Here is a 17,427-nt window from a genome sequence, read left to right as displayed (position 1 = left end):
TATATGCAGTGGGCTTAAATAATCACATCTATGATTAAGTGCCCGAAACAGATTCAGGTAGTATTAGAAGTAGATGATTGCAAAATATAGTTGATAAATATACCCCTTCAGGTAGGGCTGAGACTCCATGTAAGAAAGGGAAAGCTTAGAATGTATAAGCTGGATTTCGGAGACTATTTCAGGGTTGAGAATACTGCAGTGACTCACCCCGAAGTAGCGGCAATGAGTCAATGCAATATGTTCTGCTTCATACACTCTAATGTTCTCTGATTGGCCGAGGGCGGTAGAATTGATTGAGCTGACGATTGAACTTCCAGGCGAAGGATTTGGATTCCTGCCTTTGGTCAGGATAATAAACGGTATACGTGTAAGTATCTGTGTGTCGTGGCTATCTTCACTCTTTTAAATTCGCCAGGAATGTAGCTGTTATCTCATTATTATCATGAGGCGTGTTGTCCGAACTAGCTATGTCGTCAAAACACGCTTGGAAGGTGGATTTAATCCCGTGGGATCAAAAATCCGCGGGGCAAGTCAACAGATTGTATGAACAGAGACTAGCCTGTGGTTGGGATGCCGAGGAAGTACCTTCTTTTGTCGAATCTGTTAAACAAGGAGAAAAGGTATTCTATTGGATTGTATGTGTAATCCTAGCCAGGCATTCGTGTTATCTCTAAATAGAGAAACGATACTAACCAGGTTAACAATTTCGTAGGTTCTCGCGGATGAGGTCCCAGAGCGCGGGGCATATCTGACACAACACATCGCTAAATATTCTAAAGTATGGAGGTCGGAGATTTTATTAGTCGCATAGCTAGGTGCCTAGGTACATCACTGACAACTAATAGGAGGCATCTCCTCTGACGGATACGACAGATGAAGTTCGTTTTGTTCCTCGGGTACCGAGCAAGAAACAATTCACGCCGATAGGACACATCGCTCTAGCGATTCATCCGTCGGATGAGGATGTGCAACTTGGTCTCCCAAGATCCGGAGTGGCTTGGGTTCACCAATTATATGTCTCTTATGTATTGCAAGGTGGGGGTTTCGGGGCGGGTGCCATGGGGAGGGCTGAGCAACTAGCCGCTATGGAGCCACTCAATGCCTCAATTATAGCGCTTGACACGGTAGCAAAAGAAATTCACGCGCAAAAAGAATTTCTAAAACTCATATACGAAGGCCGAGGTTTGCCGCAGCCAACTGTAAGGATCCCAATGGATTTTCAGATAGGAAGACGCCGCTAATATCCATCTGTAGAAATCGAATGAAGAGTGGTATATCAGTTTGGGTTATGAAATCTTTGCGCGGGTTAAGGATGGGCGCGAATACAAGTATCCGGGCGGAACACTTCCGTTGGAGATCATTTACCTGAAAAAGACCATAAAATAGACAATCCAAGCCACCACAAAAGCAAGTCCGACATAAAAATCTTCCGCTCTGTTACCTGGGTAATAAAATGCGAACGAACCAGGTCGTGTAGCAGGCACCAGCAAAATGTGCACTTTTTTCGGTGATTCATCAAGCCTAAAACGGCGGTTTGCATTACTAAGGTATCTACCGAATATCCCCTACGGCGCTCTTAGACAACATGGATAATGACGTTATTTGCTATTTAGGCAGCTAGGTGAGTACTGAATCCTTCTACTATATCACGACTGTTATGTCAGTGACGCGAACCGGTGAAAGGCAATCGGAGCTCATAGTCTTAGATAAGTAACCTAAGTATCGCCATGTTTTTCAGTCTTCTCAGAATATCGCATTATCCACGGCGTTATTCGGTTGAACTCTGCCCAATCACGTTTATTATTGTGTCCAGAACGTCCAATGTCGGTATACCAGGACCCCCCACGACTGTGCTTCGATGGCAGTAGTCTCGCAAGAATTACTTGCGCAGTAGACTACCTCAAAGATATCTCTCTTGCATCATCATTTGTAATGAATCATAAAGGTGACGATGCAAACCCAGAGGGTTATAAGGCTTCGGTACTCAATCCATGGAGTCCTGGGCCTACTCGAGGGAGCAATTGTGGACATAAGAGATGTGACGATTGTTCGAAGGAACGGCGAAACAGAAGCTGGTATTGGTATTGTGTGCGTGTTAATCCTACCTATCTATCTGCACTGCCGCTCACAGCACTAAGACTCCCAGTGTCAATGTGGCGATGGTCCAATGAATGGAGAAACGACACCTGTGTGCGTGAATTAAGCCATGGATGAATAAGTATGTGGTTGGACAAGAGGATCATTCGTGATACCTGAGCCATTAGCTATGAGATCTATACGCATGGCAACTATCGGTGCAAATATGAGTACCCAGATGGGAAGTGACTGACTCGAAGAATGTACAAGCAGGAATATCATTCTCTTAGCGCTAGATGCCTGAGTTTCCTACCTAAGGTGTAGTACATGTCTCCTCGGTACCGGTACTGGTAATGTGCATTTTCAAGTCCGGTCGTAGGTCGGTGTGCGCCTCAAGCCACCTAATTTCCGACCCCTCTAAAGCCAGAATACAGGGTTCACAAGAACTATTCCAAAGAGCAAGTCGCTCATGAATTCTATTGATTTCATATTTGGTATTGATCGAAGTCTTAATATTTTCGGCGATCTATCTCTTGTTGCGAAGTCCGACCGCTTCGAATGAGGCAGACAAGACCCTATTAACAAGGCAATGTATCAATTGTTAGCTGATCATATATTCTTATTGATACCACCTCGTAGCCTACAGTCCATAGCCTGTCCTGGAGGGCTGTGAAGGTTGAGGCATTGGTGACCTGATAGCGAAGTCCCCATCCGTTGTCATGATATATCCTCATTATAATCCTTTTGAAGATATAGCTGATAATAGTTTAAAATTCAATACCGCCTATTAATTTAGCTTATCTCGAGCTGCGAACGTGATATCCCCTAACCATGCTGTCCAACGCAAGCACCAGCCCCAAGCCGTCTTACCATCTCTGTACCGACTTCACTATTTCCCCTCCTCCAGACGGCCATCTTACGCTCGGTTCAATACTCATGAATCTGGACGTCGACGGTATCGCACAGCCGACCAACCACAACTCTGTTGTCCCCGTACCACCAGATGATGTCTATCCCCGCGATGGCCCCAATGTCAAGACAGGCTTCACGCGGACTCCCCCAACTCCACACTACGGAGAATAGCATCTGGGCCAAAATATTTAGCCAATCAATATTGAACTTTGGCTATCTCTGGAAACGAGCGAACGATGAGGTACACATAGTGGAAGAGCTACGAACAAGGTACTTCATTCCAAGCGAAGAGTACATGGCCAAGAGTATGGAACTACCGAGTGTGGCCTTGTATATAAACATCACGCGAAAGCGTATACTAATCTATATGGCTATCGGATTAAAAATCGTGGTGGGAGCGAAGTCGCCCAGGGCCAGACAGAGCGTATTGAACATTAGGGGAGAGTGGGGCCGTATTTAGACGATACAGGATTCAACGCATCGAAACCATTTGTTTTGGGTTTGATGGCGAGGAAGATCTGGTGGGGGGATAACGTGAGATGCACATCGGGCAAGCTGCCAGGTATGGTGCTGCTCTTCTAGGGCTAACGATAACCGAACTTCAGCAACAGTAACCGTCACTTCACTCTTCCCGATAGGTGTCGTGCTTTATAGGTGCGAAGAAATTGAATCGACAATCGGGATCGTATTTCTTCTTCAGCGCCATGAGCCGATCCTGTCGCCATTGCTCATAGCCGTACCAATTCTGCGGTGATTCATCACCAAAAGCGTAGTTTACGTACGCGTGCAACTCTTCACTTCCACTTCCTCGACGGATAATCTCACGAAGCTTGTTACCTAGCTCAGCTGCTTGCCGATCGAGTTCGTCGCTAGAGGGCATGTAGGCTATCAGAGGAGCGGTCAGAATGTTATCGTCTCGGAAGGCAAATGCGGTGGAGTCGCTTTCGATTGCTTGCACACCCTGGACGGGGTAGGATTCAAACATGAAAATCGACTTGGCGAAAGGGGAGTTCCCTGATACTTCAGCGGCAAAGGCGTCGTATGCTAGCTTCTGAGCTGCGACGTTATATTCTTTAATGTAGGCAGGGAAGCGCGGATTGGCGAGCCCGGTTTTTTGAGAAGGGGGGGAATCAAGGGCGACTTGGGTCCATCTAGCGAGGTCCCGGTAGTCGCCCGATTCGGCATCGATCGAAAGCGGCCCGATGTCGTGGAAGGGTTTCGTGTAGGTAGGACTGACGGCTGTTGCTCCTTCTTGGATAATGTACAACATGACGATTGGCTAGAAAGTCAGTACGGTCGGTATATCGTAACAACTGCTCAATGTATTATGACTTACTTTGTTTGGATCAATGTTGGGGATATTAAGCCAGTACGACCAATTGATAAGATGGGCAGGTACAGGAGAGAGGTAGTCATTGACGGCCTGGTAAAGGGCTTCGACTTTATCGCCGTCAAATATGAGGGTCTCGATCGCCCAGTCGTACTGCTCAATATCGTAGATCTTAGAGGTAAGAGAGGTTACAATGCCAAAATTCTGGCCAGCGCCCTTCATAGCCCACCAAAGATCCGAGCTTGCGTCGATCGTATGTAGGGTCCCATCTGCCAACACGATGTTCATAGAGATGAATTGGTCTGCTATGAGCCCGTAATGTCCTTGGAGCCAACCATGACCCCCCCCTAGTGCAGGCCCAAGAACGCTCACACTTTCGCATGTACCTGTCACTGTCACTGAGATGAGTATAAGGGACCCGAAGTCGGTTAAGGGGCGCCCTAACCCGTCTGCTTTCCCACATTCCAAAGGGTATCCGTAACAGCCTTAGTCAATGTCCCTCCACCAATAGTTACCGTCTTATTATCCTGAGCAATTTTCACATTTGATAACTGGCCCATATAGATTTCAATCCCTCCTTGCATACGGCCTAGTGTAGTAATGGCGGCGTGAACACCGTTGAAAGCTAAGATGGGCAACCCGGTCGTCCTCGCGTACTGGACCTAATAGAAAGCGAACCAACGCGTTAGCTTCGAAGAGCTCTAAGTGCACCGACAGGAAATTGTGTATTGAATGAAATGGAGTCAAAAAGGGGTGAAGGACAACTTACAATCTTAGCGACGTCGTCTTCCGTAGAAGGAACCACCACAACATTCACCTTAGGCCCGGCCAACGCGGACCATCTTGCTGATAGTGTTTTAAACTCCGTCGAGTCCGGGTGGTATACCCTAGTAGTAGAGGATAGCGTATCTCGAAGAGCCTTCGCATGCGTCTCGATGGTCGAGTCTTGGATGGCATTGTTTGGGTACGTAGGCATTGAAAAGGATGAGGGATAAAAGGCACACGCATGGAGACTCGGTTTACAATGTCGCGATTTTATTCTCGGTGCATTTCTTGGTTTCTTGGTCGGTTATCTGAACCTCCTACGCAGTTATAGTGTTCGCGAAGGAGTCGCCATTTGGTTCGACGTATTAGACATCTCACCGTTGGTTTGATTCTGTGAGCGAGTCTATTTCTTCCATTTCCGACTGTTAGAAAGATTTCGGCTCCCCCGAAATAGAACGCCACAACGCCTCTAATTTGCATACACCCTCTAAAAATGATAACTGACATACAATCCAATTGGTCTTCTAGGCCACGTATGCTTTACCAACACACATACTAAGTTTCTCAACCCAATTGGTTACTTACCTAGGTAGCCACCAACATGTCTGTTGCTTCCAGCACCGATTCATGGTTACTGAACTCGTAGAGCCAACGCCGAGTTTTTGATGATGATGGAGAGCATGTAACTCGAAAATATCTACTGGAGAGGTTGCTGACGAAATGGCGCATTCAGGATGCTAAATGATCGGCGATCAAGCGAGAAATAGGCACCTACTAAGGGTTATGAATTAGTGCCTCAGGCAGGCTAGAAAATCGTAGCTAGAGCCTTTCCCGTCCTGTTTTACATTCTTCATTTCAACACATTTCATTAGCAATGGAGTAGAAGCCCCTTTCCAAGCAACAGAAAATACGATAAATTCATACTTATTTCCCAGAGAGAGCTTTCATACCCTCAAAAAAGGAGATTAGTTCACATTCACATCACTATCTACGTGGGTATCTACCTCAAGCAGAGCACCTGGCCGTTCGTCAGCGGGGTAGTTTATTCACTGGGACTTGCAAGTTAGGTGCCTGAGACAGCCCTAAGTAAGCCATTGTTATAATGTTTTTCATTAACTGATCGTCGATTTACCTACCTACTTTCTAAGTACACGTCCACTCCGAATTATTTTCTATGTACTCATTCAGTGTGCTTTACGGCCAATTCTACGAGCAGGCGTCTCGTCGCGACCCCACAAAGTCATAGTTTGGCCCTCGGCGCATTTGACTGTTGCGGGCATTTGCATGACCGTCGACCAAGAGCCTGAGGCACATTGTTGGTAGGAGGTACCACCGATGCAATTAAACATTCCCTCGGAAGTGCATGCACCAGTAAGTCCACCAGCGGATCCGGAGCTTGGCGAGCCGCTGCTTGCGGGGCTCGAAGATCCAGCTGGAGAAGCCATTGCCGCAGGGGATGAGCTCTGAGTAACAGGAGTGCTGCTGCTGCTGCTCTCTCCGCCTGCCATGGTACTGGTTACGAATCCTGAAGGGGCAGCACTGCTGCTAGACATCTGACCGGAGCCAGAGCCGGAACCATCACTGCCGCTTCCGCTTCCGCTTCCGCTGCCACTACCAGAATCAGCTCCAGAACCCGAGCTTCCACTGCTACCCGAGCTACTACCAGCATCCGAGTTGGTGCTGCCGGTTGAACCACCCGAGGACTTAGCGCCCTTCGGAACGCAGTTATCACCCTGAATCTTGGCGAACTTGCTGTTGGTACCCGGGCGAACGACATTAGAGCCAGGGTCCGGGTACTCGGGGTCTGTACCGGGCTCGGTCTTGCAGGAGTTAATGTCAGCGAGGTTCACGACGCAAAGCTCGGGGAACTGGGTGTCGCGAGTCTCGAGTTCCATTGTCGCGTTGTCCGAGCGCTTAGACTTGCCTCCTGTGACGGTAATCGGGGCACACTATTAAAGAGAGAAGTTAGCAATGATTCTTAACAGGAAAAATAATAGGAGTGAAAAAAAGTTTACTTACGTTCATGTAGTACTCGGGTTGACCGGCGAGTTTGCTAACCCAGGTCCACGCAAAAACGTAGCTACCGGGAGCAACACCGTCGGGAATCTTCCAGTCGTATGTGTCAGCACCTTGACCAGACTTGCTAGGGCAACCTCCTTCAATCGACTCGATAACTTGCCAAGAAGTGGAAACGCTTGGTTGCATGTCCTTGGTAATCGCCAATTGGCAACTACCACCACCGTGAACCGCTGATCCCTTGAAGGAAATTGTCTGGGTCTCTCCGACGGCCATCTTATTGTCGAGTCCAGCAGTGCTGTAGAAAGTGGCCGGGTCGCCCTTCAGTTTGCAAGGGTAGTTGCTCGAGGTGAGAGGACTGTTATCGAGGTCGGCACCCCCAAAAGGCTTGGGGTTGGCCATGATCATGTGGCCGTTAGCTACCGAGGCAGCCAAGAGGGCCGTAACGAAGTGCGATGTCTTAAATGCCATGATGATGGATAAGAAGTTATGTATTTGAAGGAAATCAAGAGAAGTACCGGACTGCAGTCGATGTCTTATGAGGCCAGCTCGTTCTTATAAATAGTACACTTCGTAGGTAAGTTGTCCCAAGGAATGATGGTGAATTGGGATCTGATGTGAGTTGAAACTGCACATTCTTATAGAATTCAGAAAAAAACAACACACAAAAGAACGATGAATATCGTTTCTCGAGAAAGCGCATGATCACAAACGAAAATGAACGAAGGTCTTGAAACACTGTTCATAAACAAAGAGAGCGTAGTTGAACATTGTTGCTCACAATAGGGGTGACTTTAAGGAGTTTCGAGGAGTTAAACATAATTCCCACAAAGATATTGTAAATAGGAGCTGGATTACAGACCAAGACAAAGACCCCAATAATGACGAAATCGCCACATTATTAGGAATATTGTTGAATTGCAATACCTACTTTCGCGGACAGAGCGTCGTCCCTATTTGTGACGAATCCCCGAGCCACCGGCAAATTAGCGTTCCCCCTTCTTCCTTGTCCCGTCTTTTAAACGAATTAGGATTATACTCTAAAGAGACACTATAGATAAAACTTGAGGTATCTATTCAAGCCCTATTCACCAGAAATTTCAGTCTAATGAGAGACTGAATGGGCTGACATTTGGAAAGAAATTGATTCTCAGTCCCCTCCTTTTGAAAAAATGCTTCTTAGTTGGATAAGCCTCCTATGCCAATGCACTTTGCTGTTATCCCAAATGTGTAGCAAAACCGTACACGCTAATACCTTATCGCGACAGCCTAATATGGCCTAGCGTCAGGCTACGCATGATAACGTCATGGGAGCAGGGCTGCATGCATGTAGCCCCCGATTCAGGGACCTTTTAAGCTTATGTGGAGTTTCAGCGTGCACCATCATCTTTATCGCCATCTTTATTCCATGGAACTTATCTGAGCTATCATTTTATTATACTGCGACTGTGAAGTGTCGTTGCCAAGTAAGACATTATCAATATGGTACGTACGCTGTCGATTATCATCACAGGGCTCATTTCGCTCTGTTCGTGACAGGCACGTGGCCGTGTTTAGCTTTGAAGCAAACTGACGGTGTGCATCAACTCTCTAGGCTAACGCAACGACACCTCTCCTCGCCGATGATCGTCGCGACCTCGATGCCGATGCGTTAAGCGACACCGAAGAAGATGCCCTCCGTGGGCAGTCCCGCGCTACACAAGCTGGTCGATCGTGGCACATTCGATTACGAGAATCCCTACTATTCGCATGGGCGCTCCTCGCGACAGCCGGTGTTCTAGTCCTCGCCGTCTGGGCATCCCATCAACAACAAACCTCCTTCGACAAGCCCGCGGGCAAACGAAACTTGATCTTCATGGTCTCTGATGGAATGGGCCCTGCCTCGCTGTCTTTGACCCGTAGCTTCAGACAATACACCGAAGGTCTCGAATTCGGCGACACCCTTACCCTCGACAAGCACTTCTGGGGAAGCAGCCGGACACGAAGCAGTTCATCCCTCGTCACCGATTCTGCCGCGGGCGCGACAGCTTTTAGCTGTGGAAAGAAGAGTTATAATGGAGCTATTTCTATGTTGCCCGACTCCACTCCCTGCGGAACCGTTCTTGAGGCGGCTAAGAAAGCGGGGTATAAGACGGGTCTGGTTGTCACAACAGACATCACCGACGCGACGCCTGCTTGCTTTGCTAGCCATGTCGATGTCCGCTCACAAAACGATGATATCGCTGTGCAAGAAGTTGGAAATGGGCCCCTTGGTCGCGTCGTGGACCTGATGTTTGGCGGTGGTCGATGCCACTTCCTACCAAACGGAACCGACGGCGGATGTCGTGAAGATAATACCAACGTAGTGGAAATGGCGAAGAATGATTATGGCTGGAACTATATCGGCGACCGGGCAGGATTCGATGAATTCTGGCTGGGAGAGAAGGATGTTCCACTTCCCATGCTAGGACTTTTTGCGTATACCGATATTCCATTCGAACTAGACAGGCGAAACTTGAACGATGTCTACCCAAGCCTGAGCGAGATGGCTAAGACGGCGCTACGAGCGCTTGAAAAAGCAACTGAGGGCAGTGATCAAGGATTCTTCTTGATGATTGAGGGTAGCAGGATTGACCACGCCGGCCATGGCAACGATCCAGCTGCGCAAGTGCGAGAGGTTCTTGAATATGATAAGGCTTTCAAAGCTGTATTAGATTTCTTAGAAGAGAGCAGCACACCAGGTGTCTTAGTTGCCACCAGCGACCACGAAACCGGAGGATTATCAGTAGCACGACGTTAGTACTGTCTTAGCCCTTCTTAGAATGTTTGCTAACTATTTCCCCAGAGGTCAACGCCAACTACCCACAATACCTATGGTACCCGGCCGTTCTAGCTAACGCATCATCCTCTTCGGAATATCTTGCCCACCGCCTCCATGGACACATCGCCCAGACCACCGTTCGTCCCTCAGTCGATAAGCTCAAGAAATACATCAACGAAGAGCTCGTCATCCCCGGTCTTGGCATTCACGACGCTTCCGACGACGAACTAGAGGCATTAGCCACAAACCCAAGTCAGGCGCAGCCCCTATTTGCCCACATGATCAGTATCCGCGCACAGATCGGTTGGAGCACCCATGGCCACTCCGCTGTTGATGTGAACATTTACAGCTCTGGTGGCCCTGGCGCGGAAGCTATTCGTGGCAATGTGGAGAACACAGATGTAGGCAAATATCTGAGGGAATACCTCAACGTTGATGTAGAGGCTATCACGAAGGAATTGAACGAGAAGATAACTTCCAAACGAGATCTTGGGATGATTGGGTACGAAATCCACGCAGAAACCACCGACGGACAGGCACCTGAAGAAGAGGATCACTGGGTAGCTCATCAGAAGATGGAAGCTAAGTTAGCAGAGATGGATGCATGAATACCTAATTTTGCAGGATGTAATTGATATAATAAGGGGTTTAGAGTGGCATGTTCGAGTTTTGAAATTGGGATCTTTCCGTTAAGTCATAGCATTGTATACATCGCATACCTGAGTAAAGGCAACATATAAAGAATTGATACCCATCTACATATAAAATTTCCGGCTCGCGAAGCTTGGTGACGATGTCGGCGTGGGTGTTTTGACGTGTAACGCAATGTAACCAAATAGAAGCCATCTTGAAGCGTGCGATTGCCCTTCAACCCTTCACTAGGTGAGTAAAATTAATTGGATCTTTCTCTATCTAGTGAGTAACATAGAATCCCGGCGTAATAGATATTCTAGTATGTGCTACACTGCGTCAATAGAGCTTGAATAGGCAAGCTTCATTGAGGTGATGGTGAGGTGGCTTGCTACGAGGTTCGCCAACATAGAACTAAATGACGAGAACTAGCTGAAGCTTGCAGGATATGTTATTAATGTTGGGCTCTACCTATGGTGTGGCCCCGGAAGGTAGAATGCTTAACCGAAATGGTAATGCATATTGGGTACTCCGTCAATAATATCTATCGATTCAACAAACGAGACAGGAAGCCCTAGGGATAATAGTCATCTCTCTATGGTAGTGATCATATGGGCGTAGCAATAGAGCAAGATCACTGATCATTAGGAAAGCTTCTACCACATTTCATACCTAGGCATGCGTTTGTATTTTTTTCCCAATGGGTACATATATGTAGTCTACTTAGTACATAGAACATATAATGACATTAGACCTAGGAAGGAGCCTACGGGGTGGTTTACCTCAAATAGGAATAGGTTAGGAAGGCAAGAGGCCTTTCTACCCTCCTAAGATACATAACTACCTAGGTAGAAGTGCTCAGAATGGTATAGGTACCCAGGTATCTTACTCATACACGAAGACTAGTCCCCCCGGGCCATCAATAATAGGAAAGAGCACAATAGGAAGGGCACATGCGTACTCAAAAACCATAAAATACAGTGATGCGTACCTACCCTACCGTAATATGGGACGGTCGGGATGGGTCTCTTTGAACGGGGGGATACCTTTTAGTGCAAGTGTGGTTGGTGTATGTGGAAGGAACCGCTGGTCCCCCGTCTCGTCTCGAGGTGATTGTAGTTGAGCGGTTTCCAAGTCTTAGTTACAGGCCTTCCCAGTTCAAGGGAGTACCTGTGCCCTACTCCCCATGTCCTTTTAGCATATGGACGAGTCAATAATTAACTTTGGTGCTCTTTCCACGAAGCCTGACCGTGTACATCCAATGTTGAACCACTCCATATGTTTTGTCCCTGACGGTAGACCCACCCCCGAGAAATATTGGAAAGTACCCTACTACCAAGACGGGGGAGAACAGTTTACCTTTTTCCTGTTTATTCACTCCCAGTTCATACAGGTCTACCAGTTGAAAGTTCGACTCCTGTATTTCAATTACTAGATGTACGTTGTGCGGTCTATTTTCTCGTCCTGAACAGTTCTGCATCACCCTCTTGACAATGCAACATACTCATATTACCCCCCTCATTACCTAGATACTCAGGTAAAAGTCCATCAAATATTCCCCTGCGTGGATTCTTCCCTCTCTGGAAGTCGAAGGGATCTCGAGAACGGGTAAACAGATCCAACACATACTTTATTTTATTTTATTCCATATCCAAGTACCCTTCTCGTCAACTGATTCAACATCATAACCAAAACAGACCCATCGAAATCATTCAAATACCAATACAACCACCAAAATGTGTCGATACATCTGTGTAACCTACCGCTGCCAGCACCGCGAGCTCTTCGCCGGTCCCAACTGCCTAAAGGTGAGCTTCCAGCTCTACCAAATCGAGCGTGACGCTTCGGCATGGACCTCTGAGGGCCGCAAGGCCTTGCCCTTCACCTGGGCTGATGATGTAAGTACCTTATTTTCCCATCGTCAATAATTCAATCCACCACTACCATTAACACCCAACCCCATATTTGTATACACGCTCCGTAAAAAAAATAATTCCTAACTCTCACCACTCCAGTGTAACCCCAACTGCAACAATATCACCGAGTTCATCTGTCGAGACTTCTGCGGATGGGAGTGTCGGAACAGTTACCCTGGCAATCACACCCGCGTCCCCATCCAAGCCGCCGGCACCGAGAAGCTCGAGGTTTTTCACACCCGCGCCGGTGCCGGACCTTGGCATGTCCACATCGCCGGTGGCCGAGAGTCCAACGTCAACCTCAACCCTGAGCCCAACGCCACTTCCGCTTCTGGAAACGCAGGACAGGCAATCAATCTCACTACAGCGAGTGGAGAGGCTGCTGGAGAGTACGTTCTGCAGCGAGTCATGCGAATCGGATCAAGATTCGCCGCGTATGGAGTCCCGCGAAGTGGAATTGGTTGGTTCTTTGTCACGCACGACGAGTCTTGGCTTGGCCAGTTCACTCAATTCCCTAGGGACAAGTTCCTCATCGAGAAGTAAGGATTGTGGAGGAATTGTGGAAGGATTGATGACTTATCGAGCTGCTGTGGACGTTGAAGGAGAAAGTGTTTAGCTATTTCACGTGGGTAAACTCACAAAGGAAACTCCCGAGATGTACAACAAGAACTGGCTGGTTTAAAGAACAAATAGCAAAAATAACACTATAAATATTGCTACCTATTCATAATCTCGTTGTCTCGAAGCTACCCGACAAGAATATTGACGTATGTTAACGTGACTAGTCGGATACATCCGTGAAATCGTCTTCGTGAACCTCATCAGGATCGTTAAAATAGGTTATCTCGATCCGCCCCTTTAAAATCTCAGTGAAGAATCGTGTCAACCAATTATACTCATCGTCAGTGAAGTTTAAATCCCCAATCTGATTTAAGATGTCCACCCTAATCCCCTTGTGGTTTGTCGCTTCGAGTGCCTCAGCGAAGCTTCGAAGACCAGCCCAACTAAAAGCGGACAGGGCGTTTATAGAAAGTAAACTTAGCGAAGGATGAGATCCTAACGGCCCTAATATTCCATCATCTACCATCTCTCCACCGAAACTAAATTCGGACAATTTGGGTAATTTCCTAGCGAATAACTTTATCCCACGGGGCCTGAGGAACGACTGCATCAAGTTTAGAGACGTAAGGTTCTTCAATTGGCAAATTGAATTCTCCAGGGCCGGGACTGTTTCAACTATGAGGTTGTCTGGATGGCCATCTTCCAGACCAATAGTCAGATTCTCTAGGTGTACTTGTAAACCGAGTGCAGCATAGACCGCGTCGTCGTCCTCCGTAGCCCTTGAGAGAAAATCCACTATTGATAAGGATGTGAGACGAATTTTCGGCGAACTTAACGTATCCTTTACTAGAGACAAAGCATTGAGTACATGGTTAAAGCTCAGATCTCGAAGCGACGTGCAACTGCTGATCCAAGATGAGACTTCTTTAAGCATTCTCTCGCTAAAATCTTTCAGGTCTATCCGGTGATGTCGGTCGTTCTCGATCGCGAGTGTTTCTAACGCGATACAGTCTGGGAGCATATTCAAGGCTTTCATGGCCTGCGGAGGAAGGCTTCCGAGTTTAAGGGTATGCAGAGATTTCGCGTGAACGTTCAGCGCCGTCAAAGTCTTTTCGCCGATCCCATTCTGACTGATTATTTGAAAACTTCGGAGAGTGTTATGGGGCAAAGTTAGGAAAAATGCGGCCAAGTCTTCGTCGGCGGTAGAGCTATCATCTAGGATTCATCAGCATTCTATCTATAAAAATATCTATTTCGCGAATAATTTTATAAGTTGGGCAAGGAGAGGGGAAATATTGATTATTAGGACCTGGGAACATACTACAGCAAAGTTAGCGGATATAGATAATGATATCGGCGGACTGCCTTTTAAAGTGTCTACACTCACCAATAATAACAAGTCAGATCGACAAAATTAGGACAATGCTCAGAAATAGCACTAGCAGCTTCGGCACCTAGCACTGATCCATCTCGAATACGTAAAGATGTTAGGGTTCCAAGTCGTGCTATCCAGGTCGGTAATAAGTCATGCGGAATAAATGTTCCCTCCAGATGTGCTAGAGCTACAGCTGTTCCATTCTCGTCTGCTAATTTTCTAATGTATTTGGTGATCGAATCGGTGCATTTGAGTATAATAGCCGGGGCGTCTATGGGTGGACCAGACAATCCTCTTCGGGGTCGGTACGATTCGTGACCATCTCGTAACACCAGAAATTGTTCCATGTCACCTTGGAAAAAGAAATCCCGAACTTCCTTATATCGGGCTACATCTTGGAGGCATTCTTCGAGGTTCCCAAGCGATAAAGCGCGAACATATGCACAGTACGGGTAGAGGGTTTTCCCGACGCTGGAGAGGATAATGGATCTCCATAGTCGCGACAATTCGAGGCTGGTTGCTTCACCGGCGCTAGCTGCAGACAGTTCATGAATACTGCATAAAAATAAGTCATTAGTCGTGACCAAGACACCCTAAGTGTGCGAGACAAACCTATAAATCTGCTGTAGAGCAATGCCTGTAATTCGTGGGCTGGTAAGAGAGTAATAGAATAAGGTGTTGAAATCACGACGCGCGGCAAGCTCCTGACATATCAATAGGACAATTTCCAATGGAAGCACAGAGGAGTCCATCACGGGCAATCAGAGATAGACTAAGTGCTAAGAAACAAAGCTATGCATAGAGAATAGTCTAAAAAGATGATGTGAGTTTGAATTTGAGCAATTATCGACTATTGTCAAGGTTTTCGGTTATTATTATGAAAAGATGTTGTGAAACGCATAACAAGCTACGACCTGCAGCTGCAAGGCATACCAAGGTAGCTCTTACCTTGTTCTCGGAACTCTGTCCACCATGTGCAATTCCATTGATCTACTGTCTTAGCCGAATGAGATGTACTAAGAAACACGCTAAGTAAAGTGCTAAACTGTAGTACCAAAGTTAAAGAGAAGCTTAGACCATTCATAACCCGCACTGTATAGAGCCGGAGCTTCCTCACCACCCCAGCACCTACCCCGCGACGCGTCGGTAGGGCCAAACTTTAAAACGCGACTAAATATCCCAAAGTCGACCAGTAGCGTTTGATTTTCATTGAACATCCTTGCCAGGATCAACCTCTCACAATGGTGAAAAACGACATCGTTGAATGAGATTTCGAATCTATGGAACCTGACAACAGCCCTAAACAAGATCGGACTTCTTAGATTGCCGTAAAACCGACACGGCGGTCAATGCTCTGATTAGTTTACGCCATTCGTATTTAAGAAAAACATTAATTTGAGGAAAACCGACTAATCTGCCGCCTCGTTCAGCATGGCGGTCTTAAACTTCACTTTAAGTGAAGAGGGTGTCAGCGCCTTAAGAGATGCACTGGCATGTCTTGGCAAATTCAGCGACGAGGTCTCGCTTGAGGCTAAGAAGGATAGAGTATGCTTTATTTTTTGCCGTAGTTCAATTGATTCCATACTGAGGTTAATCATTTCGCCTAGTTAGTGTTCACCACTCTGAACCTGTCCAAGTCCGCATATGCGTCTTTCGCCTTCGCAGCCAGTCGCTTTTTTTCCAAATATCATTTTGAGGGAGTACCTCAAAACCGCGAGAAATTCTTCTGTAAGCTTTATAGTCGGGTATGACACACGCTTACTAATGCACCTCTCTATTCACCGTCTGACAGGAGTCCTTCTAGGCTTTGTTATCCCTTTTCAGAGTCAGGAGTGGGGACCCTCAACATGACAGGGAAAAAGATACTACTATTGAACATTGTGATGTCGCTATAGTAGACGAGCCCGGCAAGAAAAGTCGTTTTATCGCCAAAATCGTATTTCGGAATGGTGAGTAAACCCAGTGTAACTCTCGGCTTTGGGTCTAATTGGGTGATAGGGATCACAACCAAATATCGGCTACCCTTTGAGGTCACTCCACCCGTCCACGCCAAATTTGATAGTGAACAAGCCAAGAACCATTGGTCTATTCCGTCTCGAACTCTACGCCAACTTATGGATCATTTTGGTCCCGGCATAGAATATCTCGATATCCACTCCGAGGATGACGAAACCGTCAATTTTACCTGCTTCACCGAAAAAGTCAAGAACGGGGAAGAAGTCCTGAAAAAGCCTCTTCACACATCGATTACCGTCGAGCGAGATGAATTTGAGGATTTCGTCGTTGAAGAGGATAAATTGCATATCGTCATCAGCGTCAAAGACTTCAGAGCAATTATCCAACATGCAGGTTTCCTTGGAAGTCAAATCTCGGCGCATTATTCCATACCGTCGAAACCAATGCAGCTCAAGTATGACGGTGACGGGATAAAATGTGAATTCCTCTTGATGACAGTCGGCGATAGAGGAGCACCCGGTCAGAAGGCCAAGAAAGCCCGTGGTAGTGCTAAAGGACCGAAACCGCCGCAATTAGAAGCTGCTACTAGTAGAGCTGCGTCACACGCGCCAACACCGGCCCCTCAGCTACCACCTCCAAAGTCACAAGCGCTGCGTCCTGATCCTGTTCCTTCTCTTCGACCATCCATAAGTATAAATCGCCCGTCTCAGCGACCGCCGCCGGCCACATTCGAATCCGAGTCGCTCTTTGTGCCCCAAGACGACGAGCAACAATGGGAGCCGGTGAATGTTGGTGAGGATGAAGACGGGGAAGAGAATGCTCGTCTTGAATGGGACGTAAGCGGTGATTTTGTAAGTATACCTTTTATCAAATTTGCCGATATTGAGATGGCTAACATAACCACAGCACGCTCCAGCGACAAGTATGCGATCCATCGCAGCGAATCAGGGCGCCGAAGAGGGAAGACCCGAAAACCCAGCAATCGCCGAGGATCTTTCGCTTTCACATATTGATCCAACACAGCCACTTACGCAGGCCCGCAAATTTGGTCTATTCGGCGATTAGGGTATAGTATGAATAGCCATATGCG

The 17,427-nt window shown here is 47.2% G+C and overlaps 7 protein-coding genes across 7 annotated transcripts; 4 read left to right on the top strand and 3 right to left on the bottom strand.

The window, feature by feature from the left end:
* The first annotated feature begins 145 nt into the window (after positions 1-145).
* On the top strand, positions 146-1,528 carry F4822DRAFT_9312 (uncharacterized protein). Its single transcript, XM_051464176.1, has 4 exons — positions 146-635; positions 713-778; positions 846-1,199; positions 1,255-1,528. Exons 1-4 carry the CDS (start codon positions 468-470, stop codon positions 1,384-1,386), a joined length of 720 nt encoding a protein of 239 aa, XP_051319123.1. The 5' UTR covers positions 146-467; the 3' UTR covers positions 1,387-1,528.
* Positions 1,529-3,610: 2,082 nt separating this feature from the next.
* F4822DRAFT_423819 (FAD binding domain protein) lies at positions 3,611-5,294 on the bottom strand (the record flags this gene model as incomplete). Its single annotated transcript, XM_051460044.1, has 4 exons — positions 3,611-4,267; positions 4,325-4,710; positions 4,764-4,980; positions 5,088-5,294. The coding sequence occupies 4 exons, from the start codon at positions 5,292-5,294 to the stop codon at positions 3,611-3,613; spliced, it is 1,467 nt and encodes a 488-aa protein (XP_051319122.1).
* Positions 5,295-6,267: 973 nt separating this feature from the next.
* On the bottom strand, positions 6,268-7,997 carry F4822DRAFT_439431 (lytic polysaccharide monooxygenase; the record flags this gene model as incomplete). Its single annotated transcript, XM_051462638.1, has 2 exons — positions 7,103-7,997; positions 6,268-7,032 (listed from the first exon to the last, which is right to left on the bottom strand). Exons 1-2 carry the CDS (start codon positions 7,568-7,570, stop codon positions 6,268-6,270), a joined length of 1,233 nt encoding a protein of 410 aa, XP_051319121.1. The 5' UTR covers positions 7,571-7,997.
* Positions 7,998-8,377: 380 nt separating this feature from the next.
* Positions 8,378-10,666, top strand: F4822DRAFT_384369 (alkaline phosphatase-like protein). The gene is made up of 3 exons (XM_051456521.1): positions 8,378-8,584; positions 8,694-9,873; positions 9,924-10,666. The coding sequence occupies exons 1-3, from the start codon at positions 8,582-8,584 to the stop codon at positions 10,505-10,507; spliced, it is 1,767 nt and encodes a 588-aa protein (XP_051319120.1). The 5' UTR covers positions 8,378-8,581; the 3' UTR covers positions 10,508-10,666.
* Positions 10,667-12,265: 1,599 nt separating this feature from the next.
* Positions 12,266-12,988, top strand: F4822DRAFT_423816 (uncharacterized protein; the record flags this gene model as incomplete). Its single annotated transcript, XM_051460043.1, has 2 exons — positions 12,266-12,427; positions 12,545-12,988. 2 exons carry the CDS (start codon positions 12,266-12,268, stop codon positions 12,986-12,988), a joined length of 606 nt encoding a protein of 201 aa, XP_051319119.1.
* A 238-nt stretch (positions 12,989-13,226) lies between these two features.
* F4822DRAFT_423815 (uncharacterized protein) lies at positions 13,227-15,133 on the bottom strand (the record flags this gene model as incomplete). Its single annotated transcript, XM_051460042.1, has 4 exons — positions 13,227-14,221; positions 14,316-14,326; positions 14,394-14,936; positions 14,994-15,133. The coding sequence occupies 4 exons, from the start codon at positions 15,131-15,133 to the stop codon at positions 13,227-13,229; spliced, it is 1,689 nt and encodes a 562-aa protein (XP_051319118.1).
* Positions 15,134-15,705: 572 nt separating this feature from the next.
* F4822DRAFT_8972 (Rad9-domain-containing protein) lies at positions 15,706-17,426 on the top strand. Its single transcript, XM_051464139.1, has 5 exons — positions 15,706-15,926; positions 15,989-16,126; positions 16,186-16,330; positions 16,380-17,188; positions 17,244-17,426. Exons 1-5 carry the CDS (start codon positions 15,813-15,815, stop codon positions 17,400-17,402), a joined length of 1,365 nt encoding a protein of 454 aa, XP_051319117.1. The 5' UTR covers positions 15,706-15,812; the 3' UTR covers positions 17,403-17,426.
* The last annotated feature ends 1 nt before the right edge of the window (position 17,427 follows it).

The sequence above is a fragment of the Hypoxylon trugodes genome (genome assembly GCF_022578975.1).
Source record: "Hypoxylon trugodes strain CBS 135444 unplaced genomic scaffold F4822scaffold_1, whole genome shotgun sequence".
In the NCBI taxonomy this organism is placed as follows: domain Eukaryota; kingdom Fungi; phylum Ascomycota; class Sordariomycetes; order Xylariales; family Hypoxylaceae; genus Hypoxylon; species Hypoxylon trugodes.
The sequence above is the reverse complement of the archived record's forward strand: the minus strand, read 5'-3'. Positions and strand labels throughout refer to the sequence as shown.